The 27,066-nt window shown below is 40.1% G+C and overlaps 1 protein-coding gene across 1 annotated transcript in view; it reads right to left on the bottom strand.

Moving 5' to 3' along the window:
• The window catches only part of IL1RAPL1 (interleukin 1 receptor accessory protein like 1), a 1,835,933-nt gene that overhangs the window by 703,204 nt on the left and 1,105,663 nt on the right, over positions 1 to 27,066 (bottom strand). Inside the window, exon 4 of the mRNA XM_082248500.1 lies at positions 23,377 to 23,563. Within this exon, the coding sequence (XP_082104626.1) occupies positions 23,377 to 23,563 (187 nt within the window). The remainder of the gene's footprint in view (positions 1 to 23,376; positions 23,564 to 27,066) is intronic.

Genomic DNA, 27,066 nt, shown 5'->3' with positions numbered 1-27,066 from the left:
TGCTAAATATTATATTTCTGCTTTTGTGAAGGATAGTGCTGGTTGTTATAGAAATGTCTGTGCTTAGATTGTGGAATAATATTATCCTAGTTGCAGACAATTATGTATTAGATGTAGTCCATTTCTGCATATATGTGCACTGATACTATATTAAGCCTAATGTACATTTATAACTACAAGTTTCATCCTGACATTATGACATTATGCTCCTGGCTGTTCTTCTAACTAAAGTTCTTTACTTTTCAGTTACCTCCTCTTACCTCATTCTGAGCCATCACCCCTGACCCTGTTGCACAACCTACCGCACCCTTGCTTACACAAAATTACAGTACTCGAAAAGCACAAAAAATTGTGAAAAGGGAAAGCAGTCCAAGACCAAAACTGTGTAAAAACTGCCACATTTGACAATAAGAATATATAAAAAACTTTGATAAAAGTTAAACTGGATTAATTGTAAAACTTTAGCATAGCTTCAGTGCTTCCTGCATAACCTTGGCAGGTCACTGATTGATTTTACATGTAGCTTGGAGCTATCTATTTTAGGCAGAAATATTTATGATGATTGAAGAAAGTGTCACTTTTGCTAGCAGGCAACAACCTGTACTAGTGTACTTCTGAGTGTTCCTTGCCCCTGAGGAAACTTCAGCTTTTACTATAGACCAGAATGTGAATCATCGGATGCAATTTAATGATTTTGTTCTTGACACAACATTCATATACATGGCGAGAATAGTAGAATAAAATTATAGATGCAATTTCTCATGAAGTGTATGCAGTGAGCTGTACTAAAATGACCTTTTTTGTGATAGAGAAACAGAGGTTTCCCCCACATATACAGTTGTAAAAAACTGTAGATGTTTCCCCATCTTTTTAAAGAAAAAGCAATTAAAAGTTAATGTTTTCCAACACCATTTAATTTCTTGGAAGAAAGGAGTCATGGTTTTAAAGGGGATTCTTGATGCCTGTAGATTTATCTTACTCTATTTTTGCCTCTTGATGATTAAAACATACATTTGTGAAGAATACAGACTGTTTGGATAACTACATTTGCTTGCTTTATAGAGGGTCATTGATGACAATATAAAGTTAAGGTCCATTTTTCTGTATTTCATATTCGATAATTTTCTGACTTCAGTTTTTACTGTATATGCAGAACTTGCATTATGGTCAATAAAACATAAGACACTAGAGGGGGATTTGCCACTACTTGTGGAAGATATCCCTTAAATATTTATGTGAGGTAGTCCATTGTGGGGAACTATATTTGGGTATCCTACATATACTGTATAAAGATTGTTTCAAGTTATATTTCTTCTTTGCAGGATCAGCAGTCCTATAATACTGGTTTATATGATAACAGAAGAAAAAGGTTATTTTTTTCATTGGGAATCAAGGTCAACATTGAAAAAACACAAATCCTTTAAATAACAAGCTTGGTAAATGCCTTAAAGCTTAAAACGGTGTTACGAAATAGTACATTTTTCATGGACAGTCTCAGTCACAGCGTACACTGGCAGCATATATTTGGCCATGGAATTGATTTTTCCTATACAATTAGCTCAGCTTACATACAGCAGCAACACCTCAATCTAATCTATTTTATACAAAAAAAAGGCTTTTGTTTCAGGTAGTTATAGCAGTGATATCTGTTTTTTTAAGTGACAATAGGCCTGTTTTGAGTGGCTGATAGGAATCAGCCTGTAGTTTTGTGAACCTATTCCTGTTATTGCTGATGCAAAACTGTCCTGCCACTGGCCAATTTCAATACATTTTTATTAAGAATTAAAGAGGAAGTAAATGCATGTAAAAAAAACGAGAGAAAAAAAAAACCTGTAAAGACAAAGGCATAATGTGATGCATACTAGCTCTTTATGAAATACTTACCTAAAAATGAAGCCCCCAAAGTGTCGCCCACTCAGCAACAGGGCGGCCGACATGTCCGGCCGCCCTGCTTCCTTGTGCGCGTCCTCCAGCCATTTGATTGACCGGAGGTGCGATAACATCACTCCCACGCATGCGCGCGGGAGCGCGCCGTTCACGGCATAGGGTTCTGAAGGAACGGCATGGGTAGCCGTTCCTTCAGAGCGCATGCGTCATCGGCGGCATGCATTGTAAATATCTCCAAAACGGTGCATGTTTAGAAAAAGTGGGTTTACAACCTCTTTAAAATACTACATATGATAAAGCAGTGTACAATTGGATAGCAATGGGACAGTTTTAATGAGGGAAAACTTTCTGAAATGTACAGTACCAGAGAAAAACAATAGAGGTAGAGTTTTTATTGCTAAAAATTAAGAAACCACAGATGATATTTTAAATAGCAAGAACAGGCCCAATTTTACTAGAGATCAGGTCTATACACGAGGCCTTTACTACAACATTTAAGATACCACAGAGAAAACAGCATTATAAAATTGGCCAGCAACAAGACAGTTTTATTAGGGATAATAGACCTAGTCATGGTATGACTAACTGTTATTTAATTTTTTTTCTTTCATCTTCAAATTTATTGTCAATTCCAGGAATACAAGTAATGAACACAATGTTTGAGCATACAGAATCATTGCGTGTGGACAAGTGACACAATAACATAAAAGAAACAAGGTGAAATGAAAAAAAAATATTAGGAGAATGGTGCAAACGAGCATGAGAGGTTTTAAACAGTTATGTATTGGTTCATCATGGGCAGATAAATGTCTGATAAAGTTTAACATGTCAAGAGACTTTTAGAAGGCTACAAAGGTAGAAAGTAGGGGGTAAGGGTAACACCAGAGAATGGTACTATATGGTATAAGGGCTGAGTTGTGGAACTGTAACATTTTCAAATCAGGTCAGAGTTATACATTTTGGGTGCATTAGCCAAGGAGTCCAATTACTATAGAATTTGGGAACCTGAAGGTGGGCTTTGGCATACATATATTCCATAAGGCACTGGTTGTTCAAAATTGATATCACTTCTGAGATTGTAGGGGGTTGAGGAGAGTACTTTCTCTAGCTATTGCCAAGTGGGAGGCTTTAAGAACATGGGATAGAATAGTAAGAGCAGGGCTAGGCCAAAGATCATAGTCCAGACCCAATATGACTATCTGTGGAGAGACGGGGACAGAGGCTAAGGAGGAGAGAAATTTGGTGAGAATAGACCAAAAGGCATTGAGTCTTGGGCAATTCCACCAGATATGTAAAGAAGTCCCAGTATGTCCGCAGTTTCTCCAGCATTAGACAGGTATGGATGGGTAGAATTGTGCAAGCTTAGAAGGAGTGAAGTACCAGTTATATAAAAGTTTCTGGATAGATTCCCAATGGAGTATAGATTGGGAGATCTTTAGGGACCATTGGAGGGATTGGTATCATTGATGTGGAGAGCAGTTACAGTTTAGAAGTTATTCCCAAAGAAGCATAGAGGAAGATTTTGAGCTGTAGGAACGAGTAGTAAGGAGCTTGTAGATGTAAGAAATGTCCCATTGCCGAGGACCCCCCAGTTCATAAAATGTTATCAGCTGCCAGAAAAAGGTATTTTCAGTCCAATGTACGTGATAGAGGGCCGAGCGGATCCTTAGGTACTTGAAGAAACCTTTGGAGGGTAAAGACCATCAATCTAGTGACTGCATATAGAAATAACTTCGGCATCCATCCTAAAGTAACATACAAAATACTACCAGGGCAAAGGAGGGGAGAGAGAGAGGGACTTTGTCAATGCCCAAAACAATACAAATAGTGTAAAAAATATACTTTATTGAAAAACTTTAAAAACATTGCCAGATAGGACTCTTGGGAAAAGGTGAAAAGACATCACATATAATTAGTTAAAAAAACATATACATAGAAACATAGCAACCAACAATGGATAGCTAATGGTGATGCATGGTGAGATCCCAATAAGGTGCCGCCAGAGCCCCGACGCGCTTCAACTTAAACAGTCTTCTTCAGGGGGGTGGCATGAGTTTTGGCATCACATTAGGATCTCTAAAAGACACCTTACCCAGTGGTGTATTTAGGTTTTGTGCTGCCCTAGGCCTGACTAATCTCGTGCACCCCCTAATTTAACCATGACCCACCCCTTCCTGTCAAGACCACACCCCTTCCTGTTTAAGACCCGCCCTGTCGTCTGTAAACCACGCCCATTCCTGTATGTAAAATAAAATTCACCAAAAAAGAACTGGCTCTTTAACTGGAATTTCAGTAGCGCAGGGATGGTGATGACCTCCCACTATAACACACTGCCAAGTGCCAATACAATGTGATTACTCAAAATAACTGGATCTGATAAGATGCATAAATATGAGATAAATAAAATCCCATCTATAAGAGTCCATAAAGTCCATTAATAAAGTGCATAGAGCATTTCAAGGTGCATTCATGAGGAGTCCAAAGTGCAATCATGCAGGATCATTGGTGTGAATTATAGGACCACCCTTGCTTGCCACCACCTTCAGTGTCAGGACAGGTGGTGGCAAGCAAGGGTGGTCCTATAATTCACACCATTAATCCTGCATGATTGCACTTTGGACTCCTCATGAATGCACCTTGAAATGCTCTATGCACTTTATTAATGGACTTTATGGACTCTTATGGATGTGATTTTATGTGATTTTATTTATCTCATATTTATGCATCTTATCAGATCCAGTTATTTTGAGTAATGTGGAGCTTGTGGCGGTGGGAGGCAGCATGGGACAGGTCAGGGAGGGGCTTTTTTGTGTGGGGGGGCTGCAAAAAATCCCTAGAACAGCCATCGGCCTGGGCCTTGTCGGCCTAGGCCAAGATACAGGCAGCGTAGTAATAGTTAGAGCATACTTTGAAGTACATTTTTTTTTCTTTTTTTTTAGTTTTATTTTTTTTTTACATTTTTTTTACAGTACTTTCACAGAATGTAAACTGTTTAATGATTTTTCATTGATTTCAGCATGCATGAAACACTTGATGAAATCACAATGCAACATCATTAAACAGTTCACATTCTGTTAAAATGTACTGCAATCAATGCACAGCTGCAGCACAGTTAAGTTATTTTTACAGTACCTGCTGCTCCGCTCCTGGCTCCTGCTGTCCTGGCCTGGGGGTTCCCGGGTTCTCCTCTGCTCTGTGGACTCCATCCCCTGCTGTCTCTCTCCTCTCGTCCAAAACTGTGTGCAGGGCAGCCCAGGGCAGGAATGTGCAGGCATGGCGGCCGTGCGGAGGAGGGTGGGTGGAGAATTTACCGGCAGCATCTATGGGGGTGGCACTGTCCCTCCCCTCCCTCCCCCCTGGCAAAGTACGCCGCCGTTGCCGCCGTCGCCACCCTTCAGCAGCTGAAGTGAAAGGCGAGCCGCAAGTGAAAAGTCTGTTTTTTTCTTCAAGCCGCCGGCCGCCTGGGACTGCTTGTGTGCGACGGGCGGCGGAGGGCGGAAGGATACAGAACATTGCCGGTACCCGGCCGGGACTCGGGAGGACGGGTTGGGGGGGGGTTTCATGCGGGGGGCGGCTTTTTTGCCGCCCCCCCGCAAAGTGCCGCCCTAGGCCTGGGCCTTGTCGGCCTAGGCCTAGATACAGCACTGACCTTACCTCTGGAAGATCAGAACACCTCATATGACACTAATATATGTCCCTTAAGCGCTCTTTCAACGTCTGAATAACCCATGGTTTTAAGAGGCTCTTCCCATTTCCCATATTTTATCTGCTTACAAAATTTCATTTCATTTCTTTCCCTTTATTTTTTTCATTTTTTTTCCCCCACTTCAATTGTTATCTTTCGATGTACGTTCATTGTACATTTTTTACAATGTTTGTTTGGAGTAATTTTTTTGTAAATGCTGGTGGTCTTATTGAAATCATGAAATCATGTTTTGGCATGTTTGCGCTACATCTTTCTCATACCCATTCGGGGTATACAGTATCTCAGAAAAGTGGTGGACACAAAGGGGGCTACATGTGCCGGGTGTACAGGAGTATGCTTTGCCAAAAGCAAGGATATACGGTATCTCACAAAAGTGAGTACACCCCTCATATTTTTTTTATATTTCATGCAATGTAATAAATTTATATTTTATTACATCTTTTCATGTGACAACACTGAAGAACTGACACTTTGCTACAATATAAAGTGGTGAGTGTACAGCTTGTATAACAGTAAAAATGTGCTGTCCCCTCAAAATAACTCAACACATAGCCATTAATCTCTAAACAGCTGGCAACAAAAGTGAGTACACCCCTAAGTGAACATTGGGGCAAATGAGCCATTTTCTCTCCCCGGTGTCATGTGACTCATTAGTGTTACAAGGTCTCAGGTGTGAATGGGGAGCATGTGTGTTAAATTTGGCATTATCGCTCTCACTCTCTCATACTGGTCACTGGCAGTTCAACATGGCACCTCATGGCAAAGAACTGGGGATCTGAAAAAAAGAACTGTTGCACTACATACATATGGCTTAGGCTATAAGAATGATTTCCAAGACCCTGAAACTGAGCTGCAGCACGATGGCCAAGACCATACAGTGGTTAAACAGGACAGATTCCACTCAGAACCGGCCTCGCCATGGTTGACCAAAGAAATGGAGTGCATGTGCTCAGCATCATATCCAGAGGTTGTCTTTGGGAAATATACATATAAGTGCTGCCAGCATTGCTGCAGAGGTTGAAGGGGTGGAGGGTCAGCCTGTCAGTGCTCAGACTATACGCCGCACACTGTATCAAATTGGTCAGCATGGCTGCCGTCCCCAGAAGGAAGCCTCTTCTAAAGATGATGCACAAGAAAGCCCACTAAAAGTTTGCTAAAGACAAGCAGACTAAGGACATGGATTACTGGAACCATGTCTTGTGGTCTAATGAGACCAAGATAAACGTATTTGGTTCAGATGATGTCAAGTGTGTGTGGTGACCACCAGGTGAGGAGTACAAAGACAAGTGTGTCTTGCCTACATTCAAGCATGGTGGTGGGAGCGTCGAGGTCCGGCAATGGGGAGCTACAGTTTTTTGAGGGAACCATAAATGCCAACATGTACTGTGACTTACTGAACCAGAACATGATCCCCTCCCTTTGGAGACTGGGCCGCAGGGCAGTATTCCAACATGATAACTACCCCAAACACACCTCCAAGACGACCACTGCCTTGCTAAAGAAGGTGAGGGTAAAGGTGATGGACTGGCCAAACATGGCTCCAGACCTAAACCCTATTGAGCATCTGTGGAGCATCCTCAAATGAAAGGTAGAGGAGCACAAGGTCTCTAACATCCACCAGCTCTGTGATTTTGGCATGGAGGAATGGAAGAGGACTCCAGTGGCAACCTGTGAAGCTCTGGTGAACTCCATGCCCAAGAGGGTTAAGGCAGTACTGGAAAATAATGGTGGCCACATCGAATATCTACATTTTGGGTCCACTTTGGACATTTCCATTTAGGGGTGTACTCATTTTGTTGCCAGCGATTTAGACATTAATGGCTGTGTGTTAAGTTATTTTGAGGGGACAGCAAATTTACACTGTTATACAAGCTGTACACTCACTATTTTACATTGTAGCATAGTGTCATTTCTTCAGTGTTGTCACATGAAAAGATATAATAAAATATTTCAATCAATGTGAGGGGTGTACTCACTTTTGTGAGATGCTGTATATCCTTGCCTTTGGCAAAGCATAGTCCCATCCACCCGCCATGTGTAGCCCCCTTTGTGTCCATCAGGGGGGCTTATATTGGGGGTTATGGAATCATTCCTGGTGTTGTGTTTCCTTTCCCCCTGGACAGGGAAGAAATTCTTGTTGCCCTGTCCACTTATGTGTCGGCGCCGCCATCTGCCTGGGTACCACTAATTTCCAACGTGGTGGTTTCAGTACTTCTGGTCCCAGCCGTGACGTCGCCGCATTCCGGCGATGACACGGTCTTCGGCCGGCACTAACATGGGTGGATGAAGACAGGGGACATAGGAGACAGCTGTCTCCCGTCAACCCTTAACTCATGTTTTAGTTTCACACCACCACACACAGATGAAGGCTGTTTCTGGTGCTGCTTTACCTTCTGCTAATTGGCCCTGTAGGGACACATGATAGGGCAACTCCTACATTTATATCCACCAGTTTATGGGTGATATCCCACTGCTGTGGGATTACCACCAAGACACTGCTGGTTTCACTAAAGGGATACTAGAGATAGGTAACTTTGCCTGTTATGTCCTCTTATGCCCCTAACCTGGTGCCTTTTCTTTTGTTATATGTTATATGTTATACATTATACAAGTTGGTATAGTAGGTTGATTTTCTTAAGGATATATTACTATAATTTACGCAGAGCTTACTCACCTGGAATTGGACTTGGGTCCTGATTTTGCTCTCTGCTTCCTTTATGTGTGGCTGTGAAGAAACACTTTGTGCTTTGGGAACACTGCTAGTTTTGAAAGGCTATACTGACTAATCATGGCCCTCAGGTACTTTTGACAATTGGGTTATCCCTAATCACCTACTATGGTTATCCCTAATCACCTACTATTTAGGCATACACACTCTGTATCTTTAAAATCTCTGATGTCCAGATTGTTTTTCTCTTTATTTGGCAACTCGCCAATTAGGAATATAAATTTAGATTATCTTTTGGTTTGAGGTTTTTGTCCCTTGTGTCCAGGACTAAACACCTTGGATATGAGAGAGCCCCTGTTCTACTGCTCTGCATAGGCCACTAGCAAAATATATATACGGCTGATTTATTATAGTAAGTCAAACTTTTTTATTTCATGGCATAGTTTATTATATGTTAATGCGAATATACAGGTACATGTACTTATACATCTGTGTCTTTTAGAGATCCTAATGTGATGCCAATATTCCCGCATCCCCCTGAAGAAGACTGTTTAAGTTGAAACACCTCAGGACTTTGGAGGCACCATATTGGAATCTCACCATGCCTCAACATTTGCTATCCATTGTTGGTTGCTATGTTTCTATGTATACGTTTTTTAACTAATTATATGTGATGTCTTTTCATCTTTTCCCCTGAGTCCTATCTGGAAATGTTTTTCATGTTTTTCAATGAAGTACTTATATTTTATATACTATTTGTATTGTTTTGGGCATCAACAAAGTCCCTCTCTCTCCCCTCCTTTGCCCTGTTGTATCTTTGGAGGCTATGGCGAACTTAGACTGTAGTTGTTGAAAGGAGAGCAGGTGAGAGTCCTGGAATAGAACTCCAATTACTGTGAGGCCTGCAGTACACCACTGTGAGAGGGAGATATCAGGGATGATAGTGTGTAATCTGAGTAAACTAGCGGTGCAGTATGCCTTGAGGGATCTGAGTGGTAGCACACCAAATCCAGGTTGGGGTATTTATAGAGCTGAGATAGGAGTGGAGCCCAGGTCATTGTAGGAGTATGGCATTAGGAATCAATTATGGTCATGTTATCAGCACTGTTTTCTCGAATTGGATCCAAATGTTGTTGCTTGGGGTTCCACCAAGACTTGGCTTGGTCTAGGAGAGTTGCTTTAAAATAAATTGTGATGTTTAGAGCTCCCCTTCCTCCACAAGACACAGGTGTACACAGTAGGGGTCATTTTAGTCTAGTACAATTCCCATTATGGAAGATGGATGTAATGATAGTTTCTAATTTTTATGGAGATTGGATTGTAGAAAGAGGGAGAGTTCGGAAGGCATGCAGTATGTGTGGTACAAGGCACATCTTAGAGAGAGTGATGCAACCAGTTCAAGAGGCTCGGACATGCTGGAGGTCTTGTATGGCATTTTGAAGTTTAGAAACTAGGTTATAAAAGTGAAAGGGGAGTAAACGAGAAGCAGGTGCAATCAGCTGGATGCCTAGATAAGGGAGAATGGAGTTGGAGGCCAACTAGAAAGGGGTTTGAGAAGCAATGCTAAACCCTGACTGTTTGGTCTAAGTCAACACCTAGCATGCTCAACTTTGAGTAGTGGATCTATAAAGGGTGGCTTTACTAAACGGGTCTAGGGTGTGATGGAGATTTTGAAGTGATTGTTCAGGTTTGGTCAGGAAATTGATTACATCATCTGCATATAAGCCAATTTTGTGGGTATGGCCGTCAATGTCATTGCCCAAAATGAGAGGGTTAGCACGGATGGAGCTGGCAAGAGGTTCCATGATCAGGACAAATATTAGGGGAGAGACGGGGCAACCTTGACGGGTTGCATTTTATATGGTTAAGGGGTCAGAGAGAATGCCTGAGGTGAGGACTAACTTTTATTTTATCTGGATTTACTTTATATTACTCACTGAATGTGAGTGATATAAAGTAAAATAGATAAGATACAAATTGTTCTTGCATTTAGTTATTTTTCTTTCAAATGATGCAGTAACTCCAAGAACAGATGGTAAGTAACAAGTAAAAGTTGCTTTCAGCACCCCAAAATGTGCTTTAAGCACCCCAAGCATACTGAAATGAAAAAAAACTCAAAATGTCATCTCTGAAAGAAAAAACAACTTGTATTCTTTAAAGGGAAGTTTAACCTATCTAAAAGGCATATTAACATAAAAAATACCCCTAAAATAAATAAATATCAAAAAATAACACCCCCCTTAGAATCAAAGACCAGGGAAGCAGGGCAGCAGCTAAAAGTCTTCAACAAAAAACAATACAGTATGATGTTAAAATATTAAAACCCCAATATAATAGTCCACTTTTTAGGGTAAGTCTTGCTGCAAAAAAAAAAAAGCAGTTCGATGTAAATTAAATGACCTATAAACAAAAACTAATAAACAATATATCTCTAAAATAAATAAAAACTCCAGAATATCACCCCACACATACACACACTGAATCAGCAATTTAAAAAGTTTGCCATGGACAGTACAGCAGCTGAGCCCCGGTTCACATTTGTGCGATTGCGGAGATCGCATGTAATTGGGAGCGCACTGCTCCTAAATGACATGCGATCTCATGTGCCCAACTCTTTTTTTGATGCCCCAGATTGTGGATATTTTCCCACAGACTTCATGCATAATGCAGAATTTTTGTCCCTGCTTTGTAATTCATGATGTTAACATGTTACAATCAGCTGGAGCATTCTAGAAGAGAGGCTTTGTGGGGCCTGTCCCACAGATGGAGGCAGCCTGATAGAGCAAGCAGTAAGGTGTGTACTGTACCATTATTAATTTTCCTCTAGACCTAATGAACATTTAATTTTTTATGTGATTCACAGGATTCAGCTATAATCATGCTGAGTAAAGTTCTTAAACTAATAATTTTTTCACTACAAAAAGTTTGCTGTTTCTTGCACAATGACATAGCCAATTAATCTGAATCAAGATTTGATTGTGCCTAGTGAATTATCTTCACAATGCAACAATGAATAACCTAAATTAAGCTCAATTTTGATTTGAATCATTTGGAATGAGACATTTATCTAACTTACATTTATTACTCAGTTCTGCAACGTGTCCTTCATCTTAGATTACAGATGATATATTTATCTTTAATTCACTATAATCTGTGCATTGTAATAGTAATATAGACAAGAGAGTGTCATAATTCTCACTCTACATAGTTAATTGGATTTATGATTATTAATTGCTAATTGCAACTGATACTGTGGCACAGATAAAATGCATGTTTTCAAAATATACCGGAAAATAATTTTTTATTCCTTAAAGAAAAACAAAAAAAAAAAAAACCCAAAATGGTCATTTTATACTGGTCATTCCCATTCTATCATCTTCTATTGACTTCACATGTTTATTGCATGAGGCCTAATCTCAAGACTTACAGTATATTTCGCTGTCCTTTTTCTTTTTGATTCAGTATTTTTCTTAAACAAGTGTTTTTCCACAATTCATTGTGAATATTGCAAGCATATTTATTTATTGAAACATTTCTTTATGCAAGCATTATGTTCCAAAAGATGAAGCTACATCTGTGCATTTTGGTGGTGTTCAAATATTTTTTTAACTGATTGTTTATACCCTTGCAAGACTTCCAAACTTAGCATGTGCTTTGAGGGATTCTTTTTGGATGTATATGTGATACAGTTATATATTTTTTTAAACATCATTTTTGATGTTTATATCATTGGGTGTTTTAAAGAACACATTGATTTACTAATTTTAAACACTATTTATTAAAAATATAGCTTGTAGCGGAGTTGCAGTATGATCCACGATATCTCCACTGGTAGTCAGGCACAGCATACAGTAATCCTGGTAGCGTATAATATTCCCAACCCTCCAATAACCAGACGACACATGGCTTGGAGGTCAAAACTAGTCCCCAGTAAGATGTCGGTGGGGAGCTCCCGTATCAACCCCACATCAATCAGACCTGGCCCGGCACCCCAATTCAAATGGACCCTCGCAGTGGGTAGTCGGTGTACTGCTCCCCCTGCCATCCGTACCACTGCTGAGCCTCCGGTTCGGGCGGCATCTGGAACCAGGTGTCGCTTGACCAAGGTGAGAGTGGCTCCTGTGTCTCGGAGACCTTGAGCGGGCATTCCATTTAACTGGACCGATTGTAGATGATGCTGTTGGTTCTCCGTAGCGGCTTGCACCGGGTTAGCTTCATGAAGGGTACCCCATTGCTCCTCTGTGTGCTTGAACCTGGGTACGACTGGGGAAACCTCTGTGGGATAGTAGGGGACCGTTGTCCGTGCTGAAGGGGGTGACCCTGGTCGGATCCACGCAGCTTGGTTCCTGCTCTGGGTACAGTCTCGTCGATAGTGCCCAAACTGCTTGCACCTGTGGCACTGATTTTGATTGGTTTGCGCAAAAGTTATTGCGTTTACTAACTACGGGAAAGATTTATGTCATTTTTATTTATTTATTTTAACTAGTAATGGCGGCGATCTGCGTTTTTTTTGCAGTACTGCGACATTTCGGCTGACAGATTGGACCCTTGACTGACATTTTTGACACTTTTGGGGGTACCAGTGACATTACTACAGTAATCAGTGCTATACATATGCACTGTTACTGTAAAAATGACACTGGCAGGGAAGGGGTTAACTTTATTAGTGATCAAGGGGTTAAATGTGTCCCTAGGGGCATGATTCTAACTGTCAAGAGGCGTGGCTTGTGATGTAACCAAAGAGACATACAATCCTACATAGCAGGATTGTATAGTCTCTGCAGTTTCACCAGGGAGAATGACAGGCGGCTTTGTTTACATTAGCCGCCTGCCTTTCTCCCTCTCCAGCGGGAGATCGCAAGTGGCCGGCGGACATCGGAGGCGCTGGTCACTCACGCGGGGCTGTTATTGAACAAGCGGGGGGCAGGAGCACGCCTCCGGCGCCGCACGCTTGCTCCCTAGAGGCTCGTGGGCGAGCAACGTAGCGATACGTCGCTCTACCCAGGAGGGGCTGACCCCTGCAGTATATGTACTTGCGGCGGTCGGCAAGTGGTTAAAGGGGCTATTAAGCCCTTTGACATTAAGAGAAGTCATTCTAAGTGCCATAATGATATACCAAGGGACATGAAAAGAGATCTTCTTAAGTAGGGATGCGCTAACAGTTCTTTATAGGTACATTAACCACTTGCCGACTGCTGCACGATTATATACGGCGACAGTCAGCCCCTCACAGGCAAAGTGATGTATGGTTACGTCACTAGCCTGTGAGGCTCTAGGAAGCGAGCGCGCTCCTGCTCCCGCTCGCTCAGGCCCCCCCCCGCGCGCGTGTGAACCGTGGACCCGATGTCCGCCGCTCATTCGCGATCGTCGGTTACACCGGGAGAAAGGCAGACGGCTAGTGTAAACAAACCTGCTATGTAGGACTGTAGATCTCTGCTGTTACATCACTAGCCACATCCAATCACAGTAAGAAGCACGCCCCTAGGGACACACTTAACCCCTCCTTCTCAAATAAAGTTAACCCCTTCCCTGCCAGTGTCATTTTTGCAGTAACAGTGCATATGTATAGCACTGATTACTGTAGTAATGTCACTGGTCCCCCCAAAAGTGTCAAAAATGTCAGTCAAGATTCCGATCTGTCCACCGCAATGTCGCAGTCCCGCAAAAAAATCGCAGATTGCCGCCATTACTCGTTAAAAAAAAACAATAAAAATAACAAAAATCTTTCCCTTAGTTAGTAAAGGTAATAACTTTTGCGCAAACCAATCAAAATACGCTTTTTGCGATTTTTTTTTTACCAAACATATGTAGCAGAAAACAAATTGGCCTAAAATGTTAAAAAATTTTGATTTTTAAATTTTTTGGGGGGGAATTTCATATAAAAAAATTTGAAAAATATTGTTATTTTTGCAAAATTGTCGCTCTTTTTTTGTTTATAGCGCATGATCAAAAAATCGCACAGGTGATCAAATACCACCAAAAGAAAGCTCTGTTTGTGGGAAAAAAAGGACATGAATTTCATTTGGGTACAGCGTCGCATGGCCGCGCAATTGTCCGTTAAAGTCATGCAGTGCCGAATCGCAAAATAGGCCCTGGTCAGGAAGGGGGTAAAAATCTTCCGGGGCTTAAGTGGTTAAGGAGACCCCCAGGCACTATATTTAAAAAAGTTTTTCATTTTTATTGTGGCACTTTAAACATAATTAAAATCACTGCTCCTGAAAAAACAATCAATTTTTCCTTTTCTGCTCCCGTAGACTTTGGGGTTTGCCGTTCGGGTTAGAACATTTCCCTTGTTTGGGACTTCTGCTGCAAACCGAACAGGGAGGTGTTCCACCCATCCCTAAGCTTAAGTTACATGGCTACCGAGAGGGATTATCATCTTATGTAAACCATCAAATAATACAAAGCTCCCCACTGAGGCCAAAGACTGCATGAAAAAGAATAAAGTTTAGAAAAAAAACAACAATAATCATAACAATAAGGACAAATGTCTGTGTACACACACACAACTATGTAGGGGAAGGAGGGGGTGAAACATGTGCTATTCCTGTTAGAGGGTATATATAAAAAGCAGCAAAAATATCCACCTGCGAATGTACATAGGTCACATTATGAGCTCAGTATTAAATAGGCAGAACTGATTCCCAAGGGACAGGAATATGCATAGACTGGTTGGGTGGCCTATTGTTAGCAGAAGAAGGAGAGATTAATCCCCAGTTATAGAGCTGCTTAGTGTTCTCTTTCAGTTGATAAATTGGTCTAATTTTTGAATTGAAAGGATATCAAAAGTTTAATAGGAAAGCCCCATTTACAAGGGGCATTGTGATCCTGGAGAACCTTGGAGGCAAACTCCTTGCATTTCTGTGCTGTGGCAGGGGAGATGTGGGTGAATGGTGCTAGATGAGAATATGGTTCCAGAAACAGGGTTACATGCTTAGCCCCTGATAGTATACACTCCTTAAGGTGGTAAAAATGTATGCATGTTATAATGTCATGTTATTCTGTGTTTGGAGGATGTTTAGGCTTAGAAAGCCTGTGAGCCCAATAAATGATCATATCCTACAGTGACAGCGCAAGCAAGAATCAAAGTAGTAAAACACTGCTGCATGTAAGGTGCTAAACCAGATGTTGGAATTGACGCAGGAATTCCCTTGCTCTTAATGCTGTTCCTTCTTGAATGGTCTTCTATACCAGCTAATTTATCGGTGATACGTGATCAACAAACTCATTATGAGCTGTGGTGACATCAGTAAGTTGTCTCTCCACATGGTTAGTATGATCACCCAGATGTTCTATTTGAGATTGAAGTTTGATGGTTGATTTAGACAGATCTCCATAGAATTTCTCCTGCAGTGAAAAGAGCATATGTTTTAATGTATTCCCTAATACAGGATTTGTTTGGTCCTGTCTTGTGGCCACCTCAGCATTCCTCCTGCCAGTGCTGAGGGAAAGTGTCCGTGAGCCAGGAAGGTCCCATCAACTTACTCTTTTAGGTGGGGCATGATTCGGCCAGTGATAAGGAGGTGTTCCATTGTTAAGCTGAGGCTGAGGCTCAGTGTGGCTCCCCCTGCATACTGAGCAGAGCAATCATGCAGCCATCTCAGATTGCAGCCAGGCTCCACTCCCAGACTTTATCAATTTTGCAATTTTTTAAAATTAAAATGCAACACTAATCATGAATGAACAGATACATAAAAACAAAAAAGTAAATATCAAAGTGGAACTTAAATGAAAAACAAAATGTTGTCAGACAGGATTTTTAATGCAGAGAAGACATATCATGTCTCTTCTGTATTTAAAGTTGCTTTCCTGTCTGTCCGCACTAAACAGTGAGCCATGCACATGCATCTCAGTGTGGAATTTCAGCAATACCGAGATGATTGAACTCCTGTGCATGCACGGAAGTGATTTAATCTCAGCCCAGCCAATTAAAATGGCCAGGGATCAATACCGGGAGGCTGCCAGCTGAATATGTCAGCACTCAGCAGCTGGTGGGGAGCTCCAGGACATCGAAGCACTGGAAAGAAGTATAGCTCTGCTTTAGTAGTTTAAAAAAAAAGAAATAAACAGAAAATAAGCTGGACATTATATGAGAATGAGTTATTTAGGGATTATTGGGAAACTAATGGTTAAAAATGGTCTAAATAGCAACAATTTTTTTTTTTTAAACGAAAACTTTTTTTTTTTTTTTAGATTAAAATGGATCCCTTTGATCTGCAGATGAAAGAAACAGAGTAAATACAAAAGTAACAATATTGCTTTTTTTTTCCTTCTCTCATTGTAATTTATGTTTTACACATATCTATGTCCGGCATTACAAAAAATACTGGGTCTTTGAATGGGAAACTCTAGGATACTGTTTAGGATTATCTCAATCATGTGGAGGTATTCATATATGTTTCTATTTTTGTATTACCTAGGTTTGTATTTTTTGTAACTTTTTTCTTTTTGTAATTTTTCAGTTTTTTTTTCTCTTTATTCATTTTTACGAATCCTCATCTCCCTCTCATCCCTTGTGCTGTCCTCTGGAATACATGGGACCTTTTATAGCACCACTGTGAGCCATAGAAACAGCTTTTCCCCTCCTCCCATACAAATGCACCTAGATGTCTGATTTGTCAATTGTAAGTATCGTTATTCTGAGTTTGTAATCTCACTATATATATATATATATATATATATATATATATATATATATATATATATATATATATATATATATATTTTTTTTTTTTTTTTCTGCTTCTATGTTTATAATGATATGTACTTGTGAATATTACTCTGCATATATTCATTTTATATTTCTCCTTCAAGTGGACATCCTTACCCCCTGAAGAAGACTTTTTGTTAAAATGCGTTGGGGGTCTATGTGTCAACCTATTTCAGCATCATCCAATATGTATTAGGGTCCATCTTTAATGAATTAATGCATTGTTACATTGGCATTGTGATTTCCCATTTTAATTGGTTGCTAATCTGAGTTTCCTCATTTGAGGTGTTTTAACGATAATCTGAATAAACTTCATATTATGCAGGTTGTAGTTTCCCTATCAATTTCATGCAATACATTTCAATACTCTTACACTGTGGCTGTTCTGTGCCCACCCTTTCATAGAGAGGGTGCTGGCACATAACAAATCCCCTAACTATTGGCTGCCCTAAGCTGGCAGGCAAAATCCAGCAGGGTTGGGAAATCCAGAATTAGTTCACCAGGATCTTAAAGCGGAGTTCCACCCAAAAGTGGAACTTCCACTAATCTGATTCCTACCACCCTTCAGTGCCACATTTGGCACCTTTTGGGGGGTAATGGGTACCTGTTTTTGACAGGTACCCTTGCCCACTTCTGGGAGACAGCGGAGAAAGGCTTTATGGCCGGTTTCTCTTACAACGAATGGTGATGGCAGCATCCGGCAGCCGATCCGAAAATTAGCTGGGGTGCCAACATTGTGGGGCTCCCTGGACAGGTAAGTGTATATATATTAAAAGTCAGCAGCTATAGTATTTTTTTTCTCCAGCTGGAACAGCTTTAATCTAATTTTTAATGACTACTGTTATTAGGTGTTTCTAAAAGCGTCCATCCATATTGACCAATCTGATGCTTGTTCCAATTTTATAAAAGCAGAATATGATTTTGATTCACAATGCCACTATGTTTTTTCTCATTCTACTTTCTAAAAGTCAGCTCTTATAAATCCTCATGCCAGAAAGTCTAAAGTATTGCCTTATATTAAGAAAAAAGTATTTCCAACAATTGCTATCCACTTCTCGTCTTCTGCATTAAAGGAAACTTTTTTTTGACTAGATTTTGCTGCATAGCAAACTTAAGAGGTATGAATCCATTTAAACTGTGAAATGGCTAGGGAGTTTATCTCTCACAGGCAATATAAAAGTGTTATATTTTAGTTAGTATTTCTCTTGCACTTTTGCTATATTACAACACACAAGTTTCATGTGCCACACTTAATGGAAAAGTACTACAAGTGAGTCACTTCAATTTGACAGAGTTCAGATAATACCCTATATAAAACGTTGCCAGATCATAAAAAAATACAATTAAATGAGCATTAGTTTCACTCCTACTACATTAAGATTCAAGTGATGATAAAAAAATTATTAAAATTGAATGGTTGTGGCAAATAATTTTCATAATTTAGCAGTGGAAATGTTTATTTCCTGAATACCTGTTGCCAAAATGTTTTCCATTATACCTAAGTTTTTTTTTTAAACTTAAAAATGAAAATACATTAAAGGCCAGTTAAACCCTTATTATGCACTATTGTAATGCAGTTAGATTGCCTATATGAGGATAAATATGAAGCTCTTTTTTTTTTACTTCTAAATGTTGCAACAGGAGTTAAAACACCTTATGCTGGTAGCATACAGTGGCATTAAATCATTATTCTCTCATACAAAGCTCTAATCAACAGTGCTCCTATTTATGTACAGCGATAAATAGCAAGGATTTATTTAGGTGAAAATGACCCAGTGATCCACTGTCTTAATTTTTGGTAATATTCTTATCTAATCGTTTTATGTAAACCTGATCATCCAACCAGTAATAGCTTTTACCCATACTTTCTGATTTTGGATCCCTAAGGAGGAGCATCATTGTAACCCTTGGATGCATACTTCTAGTGCAACCACAGGCAGATGTTCTAAGGCACAGTATATTAACTAGGGATGGGTGAACATTGGCCGTTCACCCATTTGACGAACACCCAAATTATCGGGACGTTCAACCGTTTGTTCAGCCCGCCGAATGACCATAATGCACTGCACCGCTGCACAGTGCATTGGAAGCCCGGATGGACTGAAGCAATGAAAGCTTTGCCCAATCAGGGCACAAAGTTCTGTCAGAGCCATGATTGGAGAAAGTAATGATGACTCTAATGGTGACTATCCAATCAAGGCTCGTTGCTCTTAGTCCCACCCCAGAGCTTAAAAGTATTCTTTCAATAGTGGCCATTTGTAGGGTGTTATCAGCATGGAGAGAGAGATAGAACAGGGTTCTGTTCAGTGCTATAGTGTGCTATTATGATTCTATTCTCAGTGTAGAATATCACTTTATTGGGAATCTAGTGATAGTTCAGTCAGTGTGAGTCTAGTAAACATTCATTTTTACTTTAGTGTGAATCTATTGATGGTTCAGTCAGTATGAATGTAGTGACCTGATCATTCATTTTCACTTTAGTGTCAGTTTGTTTTCTCAGAGCAGGTTTACTGCATTATAATTCAATGTGTATATAATTCAATTAGTGTATATTTAACAAAGTATATTTCTGTGCGTTATTGCAATTTTAACACGGAATATATCTGTGCGTTATTGGATGTTTATCGCAGTATATTTCTGAGCGTTACATGCTGTTTAACGCAGTATATTTCAGTGCGTTACGTGCAATTTAACGCAGTATATTTTGGTGCGTTTGTGTGCGTTTAACACAGTTTATTTCAGTTTGTTACATGCTGGTTATCGCAATATATTTCTGTGTGTTACTGCGCGTTTAACGCAGTATATTTCTGTGGGTTACTACATGTTTAACGCAGTATATTTCTGTGCATTATTGCATGTTTAACGCAGTATATTTCAGTGCTTTTTGTGCCGTCTAAGGCAGCATATTTCTGTGAGTTAGTACACGTTTAACGCAGTATATTTCAGTGCGTTACTGCACGTTTAATGCAGTATATTTCTGTGCGTTAATGCAGATTTAACGCAATATATTTCTGTGCATCAGTGCATGTTTAATGCAGTATATTTCAGTGCACTGCATGTCATTTAAAGCAGTACATTTCAATGTGTTAGTGCACATTTAATGCAGTATATTTCAGTGCGTTATGTGTTATGCATCATTTCCTCTGTTTAGTGATGTTGCCCGTGCTATCCAGCCACAGCATGCAGAGGAGATAGTGGACTGGCTTACTAAACCATCCTCATTTTCTTCATCCTCCCCCACCCAAGCAGAGACTAGTGCGCAGTCCACTGCAGCTACCAGAGTGTCTAAAGCTGCCTCCTTGTCCACGGCAATTCCTGCCATAGCCCCAGTATCAGGCATGGAGAAGTCAGCTGAGCTATTTGAACACAGGGTCAGCCTCTTGCTCCTTGACGATGCCCAGCAATTACTTGATGCAGATGTTGGTTCTGAGGTTGAGGAAGGTCTGGTCTGGTCTACAAGCGTCTGGTCTACAACCGACTGAGCAACCATCTGACTGAGAACAAACTTCTTGATCCCCTTCAGTCCAGATTTCACCCTCAACACTCCACGGAAACTGCTCTTCTTAAATTCACAAACAACTTACTAATGGCTAAAACCAATAAACACTATTCTGTACTACACCTCTTGGACATCTCTGCTGCCTTTAACACAGTGGTCCACCCCTTCTCCTCAAAAAACTTCACTCCTTTGGTCTCTGTGATGGTACTCTTAGCTGCTTCTCATCCTACCTATCCCACTGCACCTTCAGAGTCACTTACAAATCTTACTACCTCCTCTTCCTTTCTCCAATTTATGTTCAAAGCTTGCCATCTCAACCTCCACAACATCTCCAAGATACGCCCCTTCTTAACCAATGGTACCACAAAGCTTCTAATTCACTCCCTGGTAATCTCTTGCCTCAACTAATGCAACTCCCTCCTCATTGGCTTACCTTTAAATAGGCTATCCCCCCTTCAGTCCATCATGAATGCTGCTGCTAGGCTTGTCCACCTGGCAAACCACTCAGTGTCTGCTACCCCTCTCTGCCAATAACACCATTGGCTTCAGCTTACCCAACAAATTAAATTCAAGATACTAACAATAACTGACAAAGCCATCCACAATTTGGCCCCCAGCTACATCACTAACCTATTCTCAAAATACCAACCAAATTGTTATCGTCCTTCATCCCAACACCTGCTCTCTATTTCCCTTGTCAGCTCATCCCACACTCACCTCCAGGACTTCTCCAAAGCCTCTACCATCCTCTGGAACTTTCTACCTCAATCTGTCTGACTATCTCCTACTCTGTCCACTTTCAGATGGTCCTTGGCAAATCATATCTTCAAAGACTAATCTGGCCCCCACCTAACAACTGAACAATTGTTTTCTTCAACAGCCCATCCCCCACAGTTATTACCTCTTGTATCTCTTGACCCTCCCTCCTAGATTGTAAGCTCTATTGAGCAGGGCTCTCTGATTTCTACTGTATTACATTGTATTGTAATTGTACTGTCTGCCCTTATGTTGTAAAGTGCTGCATAAACTGTCAGTGTTATATAAATCCTGTATAATAATAATAATAATATATAGTTGGTTATGATGCAGCGCTGAATAATTTTGGCTTATATTTTTGATATAAAAGTGTGCGGTACACTTGGAAATTTGAGCAGCAGCACAGCTTTATACATTTTGTTTTGTTTTCATACAGTTTGCATCATTAAACCCCTGTTCACACCGGGTGCTAATTGTCATGCAACTTGACAGATCAAAGTCTCATGACAAGTCGCTCCCTATTTGCTGCTATAAAACTGTGCAACATCACAGCGACTTTGAAAGAGGTCCCTGCACTATTTTTGTGGGATTTCATGTGTGACTTGCATTGACATCTCTGTATAAAATCGCACAGATATAGGCAAGCCACACATGAAGTCGCACTGATCAGTGGCTTTGAAAGTGTGCTGAAGTAGCGCAACTTCAAAGCTAAGTGTGTGCGCTTATAGGCAAGGTTATTTTTGTTAATTATTTTTCAAATGAATGGCTGTCATGCCCACGCAAATGGGGCTCACAGAGCCTTATTGGTGGGAACCTAGCCTAAATGTGTGTAAAAGGGAGTAAAAATTGGCAAAATGTTAAATCATAATTTTATAAATAGGCCTTTTAGAATAGTTGGACAAAAATTATCTCTGTAGAGAAAAGATTAGGTTTGCTTTTTTAAGTTTTTGAAAGAGAGCTAGATTTATTCCTGCAAGTATTGTAATTCTCTTTAAAAGAAGCTAAGTTACACAATATATTCAGCACAGGGAATGACAATTCACTTGATTGACTTTTACAATCTACTTCACTGGGTTCTATTCCCCCATTGTCATTATTACCTTTTTTTTTTTTTTTTCCAATAAAATCACTATGAGAGAGATGGGCTGGTTTTTCTATAGCAACAGTGCTGTGGACATTCCAGCTTTGAAAATATCAACCATAGTTTCCCTCAGTTTTAAGAAGGAGCTCAAAAAGTATTGTGCATACAAAATTGGACTCTCTTTTCAATGTCCAGCTCAGTGTTGATAGGCACCTGCCTCTTCAGGAGGTGTATTATTAAAACGGAGGACCCAATAGTGGACCTCTTGATGTAGAGATAGCAGCCCGAATGCCTGGTGTGCCTTCTAGAAATCCAAAGGCCTCCTCAGATCATGAGGATTTGTTTGTATTCTTTTACTTAAAACACAGGAGGACTTGGCCAGGGGGCAGGGGGGAAATTGCCCCCTGGGCGGCTGTGGTGTCCTGTAAAAAGGCTGCACTGCTTCTGTCACAGACATGCCTCAAGGATTCCTGGTGAAGAGAAGTAAAATGTCTCTGCCACTGACCTACTGAGTGCGGGATGAAGAAGTGCAGGATGGTGTAAACTATGTCTGAGCAGAGGCCGGTTCCATGCCCTACTTGAGACTCTCCTCCCCTGGCCAGCCCCAACCGAGCTGTCCCAGCTCCCTCCTACCGCCCCCTGGTAGCCAGGTTGGGAACCTGGATTCAGCCAGTGAGTAGAGAGTACCTGGAGCAGGGCTTCAGCCTGGAACGGGGGTCAGGAGGAGGATGGGAAGAGGGAGAATGAGAGGGGGGCCGAGTCGCTGCACCATGGGCCTCTGGTTTGTATTAGCCCCCTGGGCTGAAAGTTGCCTTACCATGTAAGGTGATATTTTTTTAATTTGCCATAGCTTAAAAATCCGTTCATTGTATTGGCTGCAAAACATTTTGGAGCTATGCAAATATATATGCATTGAATAAGGGAAATGATATATATTCTTCAAATAATAATAATGAGAATTATGTGATGCTATGAGGCATTACATTACATTTACTAGGCAAAAAAGTACATAATGTTTATGCTGCAAGTTTTGCACTTCTTATTAATATGAGTAGAGCTCATACTGTACCTTGTACCACTTGATTTCTGGCTCTCTGTATGGCATACTGAAATCTTCTATTTCTGGGCACAAGATCTCTTTGCTTTTGCTCAGCTCAGCTTTTTCAAAGTATTTCATCTTGGAGTTATAACAGAATCCTGTATCGTTGTCCCCTACTGCCAGGGATATAGAAACTTTCATGCAGTAAGTGGAGTTCCTGTAAAAATATAAATAACAGAATCTAAGCCTCTTTTAAGTGAACAATAGTGTATCCCATATCCCCACTTTACAAGTTAGCATTTGTATCGGTACAAATGTCAGCGATGCCTGAAGGGGTAGAAAGAACATGAGATGAATGTAGCTATTTCATAGCTGGAGAAATAATTCATCCTAAATGTAAAACTATGTGCAATACTGTCAAAATGGTTTACGTGCCATCCTTGGCTATTAATACCTAAGCAACAAGGCTTTGCAAGTGATTACAGCTGTACGAGAACAACGGCCTATTTTTATAACCAACAGATGCAAAGAATTCCAGTGAAACAATAGCATCCGCTTCTGCAAACGAGATTAATTAGCATTAACTAAGATTTTAAAAGGACATAGTGTTCATTTCTTTGAGTGGATTAAGAAGTGATTTTCATTTCATAAGTTGGCTTTTGTATGGCTGGTATATATTGCTATCTGTTTCCCTAGGTGACCTTTCAGTTTTTCTATTTTATTATTTTCCATTTCTTCCCAGTGAACTTAACTTTTATTTTGGATTACTGTCTACCCTTCATCTTTTCTTTGACATTATGATTATCATTGTGCTTTTCTTTTTCTTTTAACTTGAATTTTGATGCATAAATATACATTTCAACACCATTTGTAATCTGCAGCAAACAGTCCTATAGACAATAATAGGGAATTGAAAGATGACAATACTTCTAAAAATTCTATTGAAGCACATGGACCAGTTGACAAAAAAATATAGTGTTTCATTTTCTTTTGACATTATATGAGGCCTTATACTACATTTGACCCTTGCTTTATGTACAGGAAAACCTCATATCTTTCATAAAGGAGGTTTATACACTTTCATTTTATAACACCAGCATAGCAATACAAACATTAGTTATTTCTGACAGTCCAATATAAGCCTACTTGAAAAGTCTACTTTCACATTTTAAAGTTTGCCTATCTCCTTGCCCATCTCGTTCCTCAACTTCCTGGATTCCCTTTAAGCTTTGCAGCTTCTACTCTTTTTACTTCTTCTTTCTACTTCTGTTTACTTTCAATTTCTAAGCACTATATATTTGTTGCTGCCTACAAGCAGTGATTCCTATACTGACTTTGCCTCTTCAAACTCTTCCTCTCAGCACCTCTGTAGGTCTAAAGGCAAGCTTTATGAATTCTGTGAGCCAGCAGTGTCTTCTCACAGGGCATAGTGAATATGTCTTACAGAATTTATTTATAAATACTTCAAATACTTGCACCTGTCGTATTGTTAGAAATCACAGATGTCACAGGGATTACTTAACCACTTCAGCCCCGAAGATTTTACCCCCTTCCTGACCAGGCCCTATTTTGCGATTCGGCACTGTATTACTTTAATGGACAATTGCGCAGCCGTGTGACGCTGTACCCAAAATTTACGTCTTTTTTTCCCCACAAATAGAGCTTTCTTTTGGTGGTATTTCATCACCTGTGCGATTTTTATTTTTTGCACTATAAACAAAAAAAGAGCAACAATTTTGAAAAAAATATATATATATATTTTACATTCTTTTATATGACATTCTCAAAAAAAATTAAAAATCAAAATTTTTTAACATTTTAGGCCAACATATTTTTGGTAAAAAAAAAATTGCAATAAACTTATTTTGATTGGTTTGCGCATAAGTTATCATGTCTACTAACTACGGGGAAAATGTATGTAATTTTTATTGTTTTTTTTTACTAGTAATGGCGGTGATCTGAGATTTTTTGCGGGACTGTGAGAGATCGGACCCCTAACTGACATTTTTGGCACTTTTGGAGGTCCCAGTGACATTACTACAGTAATTAGTGCTAAAAATATGCACTGTTACTGTAATAATACCATTGGTAGGGAAGGTGTTAATACTGTTGGTGATCAAGGGGTTAAATGTAAGCCTAGGGGGTTGATTCTAACTGTGGGGGGGTTGGGCTTGTGAGATGACCATAGAGACATGCAATCCTATATAGCAGGATCACATGGTCTCTGTGATCATTCCAGGGGGAAGGATGAATGGCTGTATTTACATCAGCCGATCGTCCTTCTCTGTCAGCGGGGAGAGATTGGGGGTGTCAGGCGGCAATCGGAGCTGCCGGACACACGCGCTGACTTCCCCGCTCGCCCCCTAGACCCCCCAGAGCTAGCACTGTACATGTACGGCGATTTGCCTGGGAGCGGCTGCCTGCCGCAGTACATCTGCTGGGGGCAGTCGGCAAGCAGATAAGCAAAGGAGTGGGGATGGAAGTGACATCAAGAACCATATGTGTGCAATGAAAAAAAAATGGCCACGGTCAATGATGCCACCACCATCCCTGTCCCTTCCGCTATATAGATGATGACAGCTCTGGGAGCAGGTATTTAGAGAGATAAATTGGCATACTAACCAGCCCAGGCATTTCCTATATACTCATGTGTATACATGTATATGTACAATATATATTTTGGGGAGAGAGAGTGGTGTTGAACCACCTCTATATAGGTCAATGTTAATGTAAAGTGAATGCTTGATTTCCACTTCTCAAATGCAAGCCATTTTTTCTAAAGTGCTTGATAGCATGCAGTGCTTTACTTAAATCTATGCCTGGTACACAAACACACCGATCATCAGCACTTTTTTCACATACAGAAAACCTGGTATATCATTCTGTTTCTACTAAAAATGTATTTACAGCCACCAATCATTTTCAAACATTGGCTGTAAGTTGAAACCTTATCTGAGATTTATCAAACACAGCAAAACATAAGTGGACAGCACAGGTTTTGGAAAGCAGACTTACCTCCAACACAGGTAAGTGGTTCTTCCTACGCTGGTTTACATAAAATTCTGGCAAATGGTAAACTGATTGGACTTTCTGGTTTTAGCCCAGTTGCAATATATCCACAACCCAAACTTTTAATACTTTGGAATAGAGTATGGAATTGTTAAAAACCACTTCCAGGTTTTTATTTTTATTTTTTCCATCCCTGTCCCACCAGGGAGAATTACCTGCACCTCTTGTCTCTTAGATACGACAGTAGATACAGGCAATCTCTCAAAAAAAGAGAAAAAAATAGTGATTCTCACTACTGGGACACAGACAACAATACAAATATGGCAGGGGGTATTCACCCTTCCCAACACTCCTTTTGGCTTTATACACCTAGACTGATTTTTCTAAATCACTTGCTAATCCTGACCCTTTAGTGACCTTTCAGTACACATGTAAGTAGTTACAAGAATAATGGTGAAAAATCTTACCAGATTTCCATTGTTTTTATTATAACTCATTATATAAAAAAATATTGTCAAAAACACATATTACTAAGAAATATTTTTCTACATTCTACGCTATACTTTCTGTATTATAGTCTTCGATTTTGTAAGCATGAGAAGCTGCTAAATTGCCAAAAGTTTCCTAAAGTTCAATTGCTAACAAAATAGCCCCATAAATGTGCCTCATCATTTAAAGTTTGTCAGGTTTGCTATTTTGTGTTCTGGGACA

This window comes from Pelophylax lessonae, assembly GCF_965119305.1.
Source record: "Pelophylax lessonae genome assembly, chromosome: 2".
In the NCBI taxonomy this organism is placed as follows: domain Eukaryota; kingdom Metazoa; phylum Chordata; class Amphibia; order Anura; family Ranidae; genus Pelophylax; species Pelophylax lessonae.
This window is presented reverse-complemented; position numbering and strand designations above follow the sequence as displayed.